This window comes from Polistes dominula, unplaced genomic scaffold (genome assembly GCF_049000335.1).
Source record: "Polistes dominula isolate Pdom_NZ unplaced genomic scaffold, Pdom_raw_medaka contig_27, whole genome shotgun sequence".
Taxonomy (NCBI): domain Eukaryota; kingdom Metazoa; phylum Arthropoda; class Insecta; order Hymenoptera; family Vespidae; genus Polistes; species Polistes dominula.
Genome location: NW_028300906.1, coordinates 2,070,049 through 2,083,854, shown reverse-complemented (window position 1 = coordinate 2,083,854; position 13,806 = coordinate 2,070,049). Strand labels below are relative to the sequence as shown.

The window sequence follows — 13,806 nt, the reverse complement described above, 5'->3', positions numbered from 1 at the left end:
AGATAAAAAGAGAAGAAGAAGATAAGAAAAAAAATCTTATGAAATTCAATTGAACAAATAGAGATAATCGTTTTCTACGATTCCAGCATTAAACTTTCATCCTTGATTTACAATCCACTCATTGATAATTAATATTTTGTTGGTATTTTTTAATTTATATTAACATAACGATAAAACGATTGCAATGGGGAGGGGGGAAAGTAATGGATTATTTTTGGTTAATGAGAAGGTTAGATTATTAATCGTTGTGTATATATGTTACTATAATATAACATATAGTATCTAAAACAGTGTGCACTTTGTAAGCAGCTGTGAATGAACACGAAAGCTAGAACTTAACATAAATAAACAGGCTAGGTATACAGGTGGGGCATTACGATTCTCTTTATGAGTTTCACCTTAGAGAATAGACTAGTGTACTGCATATACTTGTAAGGAATATACATGAGAGAAAGAGAGAGAGAGAGAGAGAGACTGGTAAAGTGATCATATTTTCTCATTCAATTAAGTTTACTCTTTGTTTATTAAATATATAATATATTAATGAATTTGAAAGGTGATTCTAACGTTTTTATTTGTTATCTCATAAAGTGTATATAGTATCATACAAATAATATATATATATATATATATATCAATATGAAAATTTTGAACGATTTAATTTTTATTTAAAAGAAGGAAACAATATATATTGATTTATACTAAAACAAATATTTATATTATTTAGTTGTTAACACAATTGCAACTCTCTGATCTCGTCAGCAATCAAATTGAGATCATTACGTCGGTAGAATTCGCGTATTTGCGAAGCCCGATATAGGGATTTATCAGGATAATCGATTTGCTGACGATTTGGACGACCATACCAATGATTGCTGATCATTGGTACGATATGATGTTTGTTCTCTTGGTAAATCTCGGACCAAATCAAGGAAGGATTCTTACGGTCATCTCGTAACTTTCGAAAATCAAAATCTTCTTGTTTGTGCAATCGATCGTATGCCGATATAGTTTCGATTATTCGTTTATCATTCTTCTTGTTATTAAAATATGTTATCGAGTGACGTGGTGCAAATGGTTCAGGAGTATTAGCCTTAAATTTGTTATTTCAATTATTTATCTATTGTTCGGATAATATATATATATATTATTATAAAATTCGTGCGTTTGTTAATTAACACTTTAATGGTCGCTCACACAACATGTGTGTGATATTCGGTACAATCGTTATTGGCCGTTATTTATTTCTAATTCTTTTGTATATTTAAAATGATATAAAATTAAATGTTTGTTGTTAAATTGTTGTTGTTGTTATTATTTTCTTTTTGTTTTATGTTAATTTTTTTCGTGAATTTAATAAAGTTTTTTTTTCAATTAATTTTTCAAAAAAATTACCGGCCTCTGGTGACGTTTGACTGCGTAGACGTGCGGCCATATTAAAATGTTAATATTAAATTAAATTAAATTAATTATTAATAATGAAATTTTTTCTTAATATTTCCAAAGTATGTTTTACAAAAGTACGCTATTTTTAAGTAAAGTTTCAAGTCAATTTAACGCACGAACTTTTCATTCATATTCATTCTTAATATTATTTCCTGTTTTTTTTGTTATTTTACTTTGTTCTTCTTTGTTTGTTTTTTTTTTTAATTTTTTTAATCTTACCCCAACGATACGTTTCCATTTGCGAATATATTCCTCGGTAACTTTCATTCGTATCAATGGTGTGATAAATTCGATAAATTCGTACCGATCCATCTTGACTATTTAAAATTCCACACGAACGATATATGTCAGTTTTATAAATCGAAAATCAATCTCTCTCTGTTTTTCACGGTTAGCAAATTACCAGAACAACAACGGCAAATTTTCAAACTTGTTTTTTTATTTTTTACTATTTTTTATTTTCATTTAAATTAACACGAAATATATACATATATGTATTTGCCACATTGCGCCCAAAATATATTACATTTGATGAAATAGAATATCAATATAAATGGAAAATGGTTTAACAAACCACGTACAAATGGACCAGAAATAAATGTTATTCTAAACGTCAAAGGATGGTGTTATAACCTAGTGAATGAAAAGAAACGTTACTATACCTACTACTATTTCATTCATACATTGACTATTAATGGACTTGATTGACTACTAACAGTCACACCGCGCCATCTTACGAAATAAGCAGTAAGTTTACAAGTCATTCATTAGTTCGACTACTTTATGTCGTGAGGCGCTACTTGTACAAGGCTCGTCAGTAATTTGTCAATGGAAAAAAAAAAAAAAAAAGAACAAAAACCCCCCAAAATTATACCATACAAAAGAGTACGAAAGTATACTTCGAAATATTTCTAAAAATGAAGAACACAATTTCTAATTTGTATAGGGAAAAAAGAATTTATAGGGGAAAAAATTGTAATGGATGAAATTGGAATGAAAATAAAAAAAAATAAAAAAAAAAGGAATATATATCCTAATAAGTGAAATAAATGAAAGCAATAATATAAAAAGGGGTAATAGTCGAATAAGGAAGTGTTTATTGTGATTCTAGTAATGACTCTTAACGCGTTTTCTACGGTTTATCCAAGAATGTCTCATACATTCCTAAGTCTAATCACAAAAGGGCACGAATATTCCCATGAGGAGAGTTGCCTTTTTCGTACGTTCTGACTTCCAAGTAAAATGCTAGAAGGCGAACATCTGCAGAGGTGAACAATGTTCCTTCGCACGCACACACCTAAACACGTAAGCTTACTGTTATAGCATATACTACCTTAAAGAAGGAGGAGGAGGATGAGGATGAGGATGAGGATGAGGATGAGGATGAGGATGAGGATGAGGATGCTGCTTTAACCTCGGAGACGTTGAGAGAGTACTTACTACTATACCTAACAACTATGATGACCGAAGATCAAGAAGAAGATTCATTTCTCTACTTTCGTTGAATCCGAAGCGAATGAACCTACCGAAGTAGGGGAAAATACCATGGAATCTTCGATGTCGGACAATAGACACGCCTTGCGTGGTGCTAGTTTCTTCTTAGAAATATCAACGTTAAGGAGAGAAAAAGTTTGGAACGTCAAACGGGAAACTATTTCAAACGTTCCCAAGGAAACTCTACTACGAAGACTGTCAACTTAGGATTTATCAAAGAGAACAAATAGTTTCTATCTCTAAAAAAAAGAAAAAAAAAATTCGATAAAGTACTATTTTCTAATTCCCTATCTCTCTCTTTCTCTCTCTGCATCTTGAGTTTAAAAGTCGAGTTAATAAAATAGAAAAACAATTCGTTCTTACGTTCATTAATTCTCAAGAAAAGAAAACAAAAAGAAAAAAAAAGAAAAAGAAAAAGAGCAGAAGGAAGAAAATGAAGAATCAAAACAAAAATATAATAATATAATCCATTATAATACTTCAACATTTAATCTTTTTGAGTGCTATGAACGCAAATATGCGTTTGGTAAAAATTACTAACCTAAATGTTCGAAGCATATACGTGTTTGTTAATATTAATGTATCAAATAATTTAATATTTATATTAATCAATTAAATTACATTCAGAAACATAAACTTCAATTATTACAAATAATTTATTATTGGAATCTGGTTAATAATAAATTATTCTGTTTCTACAAAATATTTTATGTAAAAGTATTCAGCACTCAAAGGGTTAATCATTATTAATTTAATTTCTTAACGAAGCTAGGAATAATCATTTTATACCGTAAAGATAATTTTTCTTTTTGTTCAAATGTTTCCTAGTATTTTTATAATACGTGAGACAGGTAGATTCGAAAAGGTATGGGTGACGGACGAGAGGACTCCCGAAGTACCTTGGACCCTGAAAAAGGGAAGAGCATTCACTCACATCCAGTATAATATGTACTGCCAGAGGAGACATGAGAGTTCGTTACGACTTGCGACGTGTGTCACACGAAAAGGTAGGGTGGATGGAGTGGAGGGGAGGTGGGGGGGAGGGGGGTCTAATCAAACTGAGTCCGTCCGAGGAACACGGTTAATTGCCTAATCAAATTAGTATAAGCAAACGTCGGAAACTCGGAGAATTTCTGACCCGTCAACGAGTCACGTTTTACCGTTTGTCGACTACAACGACGAAGAGGTGGTTGGTTGTAGTGGTGTTTGAGGAGGAGGAGGAGGAGGAGGAGAAACTTGCGTCGCGAGTTTGCGCCCGTTTATATCCCAGACGACCCTCGTCCATCCATCTCTTCTCTTTCAACGAAAGAAGATAGAAGCTTCGTGACGAAACGAAAAATCGAATCGCGTTTTGCACGTGCCGATTGTCCATCTCACCTGAGCTGCTTATCTCGATCGATGAAAAAAGAGAACCACCACCACCACCACCAGTATCACCACCACTACTACTACTACCAAACTCGTTTCTGCTCTTCGAAACGAACGAACGAACGAACGAACGAACAAAGTTCTTATAAACTGAACTACTACTCAACCTTTCAGGTTTTTCTATCTTTGTCTATCATTTATCATGATCGAATAAAACGTAATGCTAAATCCTATGAAGCACAAGTAGATAGATCGATTCTAAAGATATTATAGAATAGAATTTGTTGTTAAACAACTGAATGATAATTCGATGGTAAATGGGAGGGAAAAAGGGAATCGTCATGATTTAACGAATATGGTATTGGTACATTCTTGTAACGCGTTTGTTGTCTTCTAGCCTAAGGGAACGTTGTGCACTCTCGTCGAAGCGGTCCAGATAGAGAGGAAAAAGAATAGAAAAAGTTTCTAAGAGACAGAGAGACAGAAAGAAAGAGACAGAGTTAGAGTAGAAGGTCGAAGAAGGGTTTGGGTAGAAAAGAGAAGGGAAGATTGAAGGTAGAGTAATAGTGGGAGGTGATAGTTGATGATGATGAAAGAAGAGAAAGATAAAGTAGGGGGCTGGGGGTTTAAGGGGGGTTAAGTGTATAGACTGACTACTCCTCTCATACGACACATAGAGCAGAGAGTTTAATCAGGTTCGACTAGTTAGTCAGCAGGTGCGAGCAACTCAAGCACGCACTCAGGTAAGGAGGAGTGGAAACGGAAGGAACGAGAACGAACGAGGAGCGAACTAGCAGAGTGGCCTCCGAGAAAACGCAACTCTGTAAGAGCACTTCTATCCAATACCTACCCTACCCTAAGACGACAGCAAAAAAATGTCAGCATTCACAGTCTTCACCGTAGTAGCTATGTTACAAGCACAAATCCATCCTATAGTGACTACGATCATCATCTATCGCACTATCTTAGTCAAAAACAGTAGCAGATCTTTTCTTCTTTTTTGTTTTCATCTTTTTCTATCTTTTAAACACACCCTACGGACTTATCGGAAAGACCCTACGGACTTATCGGAAAGACCCTACGGACTTATCGGAAAGACCCTACGGACTTATCGGAAAGATCCTACGGACTTATCGGAAAGACCCTACGGACTTATCGGAAAAAACCTCACTACTTTTCGGAAAAAACCTCACTACTTTTCGAAAAAAACCTTACTAGAGAGGTGTTTACTACACTAGCAGAGGTGTTTAGTTTCCATGCATTTTTTAGTTACCTGAAGCAACTCGTTTTATTTCTTTGAATTGAGAACTTGCTTTCTGTGTAATATGTTATCTATTTGTATATGTTTTCAATAAAACGTATAATAATTTTTGAATGTGATAACAATAATATAATAATAATATTATAACAAAGAAACCTAACAATTATCCTACTCCTGATATTCTGCAGTCGTCTCTTTCTCACGAAACTTATTTTTTCGAAGGTTTCACTTTTAACACGTGTGATCTGCCCACATGATATTTTTTTGTTTTTTATTTCAAACTATTGGTATCGGAGTATCAATTTTTGATATTTATATTTAATAAAGGAATTTAATTAAATGAATAATTGAAAATATTTGTTTGGTCGTTTGTTAATTTTTCAAAATACTTTTATGTATTCGATCAATCAAATTTGCGCATATAGCATATATATATATATAGTTTATATTTATATTAGTATAAATATAATAATGTATTTTATTTTATATTATTTTATATATTTTTTAATACTAAATTATTGCATTAAATCGAATGAAGACCCAAAATAATCATCTTGAGTGTCAAAAAGTATTAATTTAATTATTTTCTTGTTTTTTTTTTTTTTCCTTACAGATAGAAATATAATCAAATAGTTTGAAATAATTTACAAAAACAAAAAGGTTCGCGCCTAATAAACTTTCAACACTCGTCAAAATTTACAAGTGAACATAAAGAATACGATTAAGTATTCCATTAACGTAAGAAAATGTGTGACTTTCATTAGAATCAGGGAAGATTTGATCGAACTGGCATCGAAGAATTGTCGACATTTACTATAACTACGACGAAGTCTACGAGGACAACATTAGTCGTGTTAATGGCGACGCGTCTCACCGTATACCGTTAAAAACCTCGCCAATGCCCAGTGAACCTAATTAATGGCGAGATCGTGCCTGCTCAGCAGGCAGTACCTACTAGCATAAAAGCTGGACATTACGAACACGTTTCTGTCTTTCTTTCTTTCTTTATCTTTCAATTCTTTTTCTCTCTCTCTCTCTCTCTCTCAATCTCTTTCTGTTATACGATCAGTAATAACATAGGATCCATTCAATGATGTTCGCATATATCAAAAAGATATACTATTATGAAAGTATATATATGAGAATTACATGAATAGAACACGAATAAAGAATGATATTAAATCTTTTCAACTTCTTTGTCATGACATGACTAATGCAGAAAGAAAAAAAGAAAAAAGAAATAATACAAATAGAAAAATAAATGGAAACAAATAAATTAACCAAATTTCAAACTGAATATAAGATTGACTATGGTTATAAATCATTTAGATATGTTTTTACTAGACTGTATTAATACGTATAACATTTTATGTATGTATTCATGTACGAGATAGTAAATGAAATAATGGTTTCAAAAGTTCTTCATGGATAGGATTCTTAACTAGCATTCGTCTTAGCAGTTGTCACGCTTAGCTATTAACGATGTCGCGTTGTCAACTATTTAACGGATAATAAGCATATACCTTACTTGAGTAGCAGCCACAGCAGGTTGTGCAGGAGCAACAGCAGCAGCAGCAGCAGCAGGTATGGTAGAAATATAGCCTCAGGACAGGAACGTCGTGGCACGTGCTCGAGTACACACACCCGTTAAAAGTCCTTTTACCGTGAGATAGTATATACATATAATTAGTCTGTTCCTATCGCTAATCTAGGCTCGTTTGCTCGCCAAAGATATCGTCGCAAAGTGTCTGGTCAATCAAGATTCGAGTACTTCTATTGCTAATGCTCTGATGCTGATGATGTTTCAGTTGCTGTTTTGTTATTGCTTTTGCTTTTGCTTGGCGCCTGTCGTTGTTTCTTTAAATGATCAATTAACCGTATTAAAATAAAATATTCTTTTAATATTATCCATGCTAGAAATAATATAATTTGATTTTTTGTTCATAAATAAAAAATTAAAAAATATAATTTTAATAATTACTAGTAATTATAATTATAATTAATATTATTAAATATATAGTTAGATCATTAGTAATTGTATATTATAAATAATTATAATTTTATTTTTTATATATTTATTTTGTACTTTCTTATTTGAATTTTAATTTAATTTAATTTAATTCTATTTTATTTTATTTTATTTTATTTTTAATTGTATAGTTTTATTAACTTTTATTAAATAATTATATAATTATTTAATTATATTGTAATATAAATAATTATAATTATACAATATATATCACATTACAATCTATATTATAATATAATTAAATAATTATATAATTATTTTATTTTATTTTATTTTATTTTTAATTATATAATTAATTATACAATTAAAAATATAATTAATAAGATTATTATATAATAGAATAGAAAAGAATAGAATAAAAAATGATACTACCTTAAATATATATTGCATAGGATTTAAAAAAAAATAAAAAATAGAGAAAATTAATAATTAAACCGTATTTGCATTGTTCATGCAAAATAGATGAGAGGAAGAAGTTGTTTTTTTTTTTTTTTTAAAGACAAAGCACGATGGCCCGTAATAATTAAAGTGCAAGTGCGTGTTGCTTTACCATTGTAAGAGTTATTATATATTTCTTTTAGTATATTATTATGTGAATCTCTCGTATCTCGTGAATGTCATAGAGGAGGAGGAGGAGGAGGAGGAGGAAGTGGAGAGTTCAGGTCACCGCGTGAAGAGAAAAGCTGTTGTCTTGGTGCCTCAAGCGTTCTCGATGAGGGACATCTTCTTTTTTTTTTTCTTTTTCTTTTTCTTTTACTTTTCTTTTTATTTATTTCCTTCTATCTTTCTTTCGTGGGACTTAGGTAGAAAGAAACTTGGACAAAAAAAAATGAGACAGCCCCATGTAGTATACTTCTTCTCTCTCTCTCTCTCTCTCTCTCTATCTCTTCTTTTCTCTTTCCTCTTTCTTTCATTTTCATTCTCTTTCTTTGTTTCTATCTTTTTCTAGTTGAAAGATAACGACAAGTGGAAGAAGAGGAAAGAGGAAGAAGCAGGCCACTCTGTTAATGCGAAGTAATGGACGACGGCTGAGTCGCGAGCTACACAAATAATAGACTACCACTCACTCGTTAGAGACGAGGACGTGTTTCTCTACCAAGTCGATTCATCCTTTTCCTACCTCCTCTCCTCCTCCTCCTCCTCCTCCTCCTCCTCCTCATCCTCCTCTTCATCTTCTTCTTCTTCTTCCACTTCTTCTTCCACTTCTTCTTCTTCTTCTTCTTCATCTTCTTCTTAGTTCATTCTTCCTTCCTTTCTTTACTCCTTTAAATAACGGGCCCATCCTTTCGAGAGATGGCTAATTCAGATTTACCCCGGAAGTAAATACATACATACAAACATACATATATATACCTTGGAACCTGCACAAATCCCTTATGTGCTGCACTTCGTCCACTCGACGTGGGTCTCTCTTTTCTTCTTCTTCTTCTTCTTCTTCTTCTTCTTTTTCTTCTATCCGCTAAACAACCAATTGAAAAAAGCAATCTCCTGTAAGAGAGGATCTCACTATCTCTCTCTCTCTCTCTCTTTCTCTTTGTCTCTCTCTCTCTTTCTTTTGTTCTTTCTTTTTCTATTTTATTCGGCTCTTTACATCTTCCGGGCACGTGCTAGTACTTTGCACGTTGAACTCTCGTTGATGCTTTTCCAAGTACCATTCTCATGACCATTTTTTTTTTTTTTTTTTTTTTTTTAAGAAAAAGAATAAAAAGGTTCTGATGGAAAATAATTACTTATTATTAAATTCACTTTTATGATTAACACAATCGACAATCCTGTGAACACAGTTCTCTTTCTCTCTTTCTCTGATTATAATTATTTGATTTTCATAAGTAGAATAAGTAAAAGGAGAAAATGATTCCCATAAAGAAATAAGATCATAGATCTTTTATCAGAGCGGTTAGAATAGCAAGAACGTGTTAACGATAGAGAAAGAGAAAGAGAAAGAGAAAGAAAGAAAGAGAGAGAGAGAGAGAGAATAGTGGGTCAAGTGCAGACTTCGAGAGTGTGAAAAATATATTTCACATTTGCTACTGTAGAACAAACTGCATTCTCGATTTAAACGTCTAACGCGTGTAACGTTGAGAAAAAATAATAGTATTTTCCATTTAAAAAAAAATAAAAAAAAATAAGATAAATATTTAATTGAATAAAATTGTTTATTCTGTCAAGTGTATTATCAAATAATTCGTTATGATAAATGGTTATTACTTTTATTCGTATTGTCAAACCTATTATAAAAAACATAATTTTCATTCGATATAAAAATAAAAATAATAGTTTAATATTATATTTTATATAATTATATAAATATAATATAATATAATATAATTATATTTATTATATAATATTATTTAATTATATTAACTTATATTATATTAATAGTATTATATATTTATACTAAATTAATTAAATTAATATTAAATAGTTAAATAATATTTAATTTATATTATATTATATTATAATATTATATATTTATATTAAATTATATAATAAAAAATTTATAATAATAATAATAATATTACTATATAAATAAATCTATAAAATATAAATTTATGTACTATATAATATAAAAATAATTATATAAAAAAAGAATTTAATTATATTATATTAATATATTATTTAATATGAAATTAATACTGATACAATTAAACAAGAGTACATACTTAATGATAAACAAATGTTTTTTACATGACTTATAATCATTTTTTAAATCCTATATACATATATATATATATATATATATATATATATATATATATATATATATATCGAATGGTTTGCATCGGTGTCATCGTATTCACTTTGGTACGTTCTTGATTTATCGAAGAGAATCACTTGTTGTTCCACATACGTGCTTGCTTACTTGCTTGCTTGCTTACTTGTCTACATAACCGATCGCATGACACGTACAAAATCTTCATAGCCTAGGTAACATACATGTCCGGTTGTCGTACCCAAATCCTGATTTTTGCTAACTCAACTACACGTAGTAGTAATAATAATAACACTAATAGTAATAATAATAGTAATAGTAGTAGTAGTAACGAGTGAATAAAGCAAAGGCAAAAGAAAACTCATTCGCATCCAGTTTGCGTAAATAGGATGGTCATTGCTCTCTTTATTTATTTCCTTTTTCCTTCTTTCCATCCATTCGAGACTAAATTAACCGTAAAACGTTTAAGTAAATAAATTCGTATCCGTTAGAAAAATATAATCTAATGTTAGATCAAATCGTTTAATGAGAATAAAAGAAAACAATAAAAATACAGAAAAATTATAACCAAGATAATATCACAAATGGTTACACACAAGTGAAAAATATGATTGACTATCGTTTTGAAATATTTTAAATGGTGATACACTTTTTAACTCTTTGCAGTATCGAATTTCAGATAATAAAATAGTACTATGTTGCACCTTTTAAATGATACAAAATTCGGGGGTATATTTTTTAATTAAAAAAAGGTCTTCCATAATGTAAAAACATTAAAAAAAAAAAAAAGAATTAATAACGTAGAATTAATGATCAATTGCTTTGGGTAAATAAGACGAAATATCAATTTATGATCATTTGTAAATATTGCAATAATATTTCAAGGTGGGACTAAAAACGGCTCACGTATAATATTATAATTATATAATATAATTTAATATAATTTAGTATAATTATATAATATTATAATATAATATAAATTAAATATTATTTAAATATATAATATTATTAATATAATATAAGTTTATAATATAATAATCCTATAATTATAATAAGATATATGTATTAAGATATATGTATAATAATTAATTATACTTATATTAATATATGTATACATATTTATATACAGATAAATTCACCTATATAACACGTTAGATAAAATCCTAGAAAATGTTGCAGTGACTGAAACCCAGAGTTCATTATTCCTTCTCATCATTATTTTAAGATAATATATTTAATTATTAAATATATTAAACAAACATTGTATTACCAATACAATGTACCCAATTTTTCGGAAAAATTTATCTTAATAAAACAAAACCGTGTAAAAAAGGACTCCCTGTTGTAGAAATAGTTGTTACTTATAGATAATAACAATCTTCATTATTCTATTATTTATTTATCTTTCTTTTTCTGATTAAGAAAAGAGAAAGAGAGAGAGAGAGAGAGAGAGAGAGGGAACTTTCGCACCAAACGCTTTCCCTCGATAGCAGCAAGCAAGCAAAAGCAAGCAAACGATCGATGTCAAGGCCGTTTGCTGACGAATCTTTAACTGGGTGGAAGAAGTCATCCATTGGCGCTACGAATAAGGCAATCCCAAGGTGCTTACCTGAATAAACTCTCTTCTTCATGTACGTAACACAGTAGCCGTATCTTACATGGACCGTAGTAGCACCGGTCGTCTAAGTATGTACTTGTTACTTCTACTTACATATGTAACATATATCTCTTATTAGTATATTTAATGATATCGTGCATTCATCAAATCATTCCATGCGGTGTGTGTGTGTGCGTATTATTCTTGTTTAAATGATATATATATGTATACTGATTAACTCTTTGGGGCACAGTGGGATTAAAAGTGTCCCATTTTATTTTTGTATTGTCAAACGTATAAAAAACATAATTGATTCGATATAAAAATAAAATAATAATTTAATATTATATTTTTTATAATTATATAAATATAATATAATATAATTATATTTATTATATAATATTATATAATTATATTAACTTATATTATATATATATATATATATATATATATATATATTAAATTAATTCAATTAATATTATAATATAATATAATAATATTTATATTAATTTATATTATATATTATATAGTATAACATAATATATATATATATATATATATATATATATATATATATATATATATATATATATATATATATATAATAATATAATATATAATATATTAATATATTATATATAATTATTATATATCCTATTATAAAGGATATATGTATAATAATAAATTATAGGTGGATTATATATTTGATTAGATTGAATAATTATTATATTAAATATAATTATTATATATCATTTGGTAAAAGATTAATTTGTTTTATTTCTTTATATGATTTTCCTTTTATATATAAATGTATATCTGTATTATACAAGTGTTGGTTGGTAAATCATACATCTATCTGAATAAATGCAACCCCATTGATTCGCACCAATAATTCTCACGAGAAATGGAAGATCCGTTGGTCCGATATGACGCGTGGCGTGGCGGCGCCGGATTTACTTTGTTGCGGTTACTTTTCGATCCGCTTAGAAAACTAGATTAAGGAAACCTAAAGAATTCTACACTCGTTTACGTCGAAGCATAGTTTTGAATGGCTCAGACGGATAGCCTCGATCATCGCAAAACACTTCTCTAAACGTGTGTATATCTATGTGTGTATGTGTGTTTCTGTCACTGTCTCTGTCTCTGTCTCTGACTCTTCTTCGTCGAATCGTCGTATCCGCATTTTAATAGGTCACATTTTTATCAACCTTTTGTAACCTGAAAATTTAATCAATTAGGATAATCAAAATGATTTTTTTCATTGATCTCAATGACTTCATGTTATTACAGAAAACGTAATTTACATTTATTCTGATAGAAGAAGGAAGTTGATTTAAAATGAATGATAAGAATTTCTATGATGTTTATTTTATTTATTTCTTTTTCTTTTTATTTTTTTTTTCAATGTTAAGATCATCATAAATAAAAATAAATAAAAATATCTGATACAAGATGAGAGGTAAAGGCTAAACTAATCCATTCGTCAAAATAAAACAAAAACAAAAAGAAAATCCCATCTATTTTCATTCGAGCGTGTATTTTACATCGATGGAATTTCAATTAAGAAAGATGGAAGCTTAAAATCAACCTATAGAAAATTGTAAAGTTATTCACTTTTAACTTTCGAGAAATTATTACGGAAATACTTCAGTTTATTATTTGTTCAATAATTCTCGAGAGAATATTTTAACTTAGCAATTAAGATTTGTTTATGTTAAAACCGATACATAAAATATTATTAAAAAATATACATAGTTTTGGTTTAATATCAATCCAAAAGAATTTCGATTTCGTTAATTATTTAAATATATATTATATTTTATATAATTCTATAAATATAATATAATATTACATAATTATATTAACTTATATATATATATTATATTATAATATTATAT

General features: G+C 29.2%; 1 protein-coding gene across 1 annotated transcript; it reads right to left on the bottom strand.

The window, feature by feature from the left end:
- Positions 1–232: 232 nt before the first annotated feature.
- LOC149033396 (uncharacterized) lies at positions 233–2,071 on the bottom strand. Its single transcript, XM_089179635.1, has 2 exons — positions 1,666–2,071; positions 233–1,093 (listed from the first exon to the last, which is right to left on the bottom strand). Exons 1-2 carry the CDS (start codon positions 1,756–1,758, stop codon positions 731–733), a joined length of 456 nt encoding a protein of 151 aa, XP_089035761.1. The 5' UTR covers positions 1,759–2,071; the 3' UTR covers positions 233–730.
- Positions 2,072–13,806: the final 11,735 nt, after the last annotated feature.

What these genes read in the sequence shown, in the direction of transcription:
- LOC149033396 (XM_089179635.1), bottom strand. Translation starts at nt 1,758, where the DNA reads ATGGATCGGTACGAATTTATCGAATTTATCACACCATTGATACGAATG. An exon ending in AATGGAAACGTATCGTTGGG is followed by an intron (nt 1,094 to 1,665) that starts GTAAGATTAAAA and finishes AACAAATTTAAG; the next exon opens with GCTAATACTCCTGAACCATT.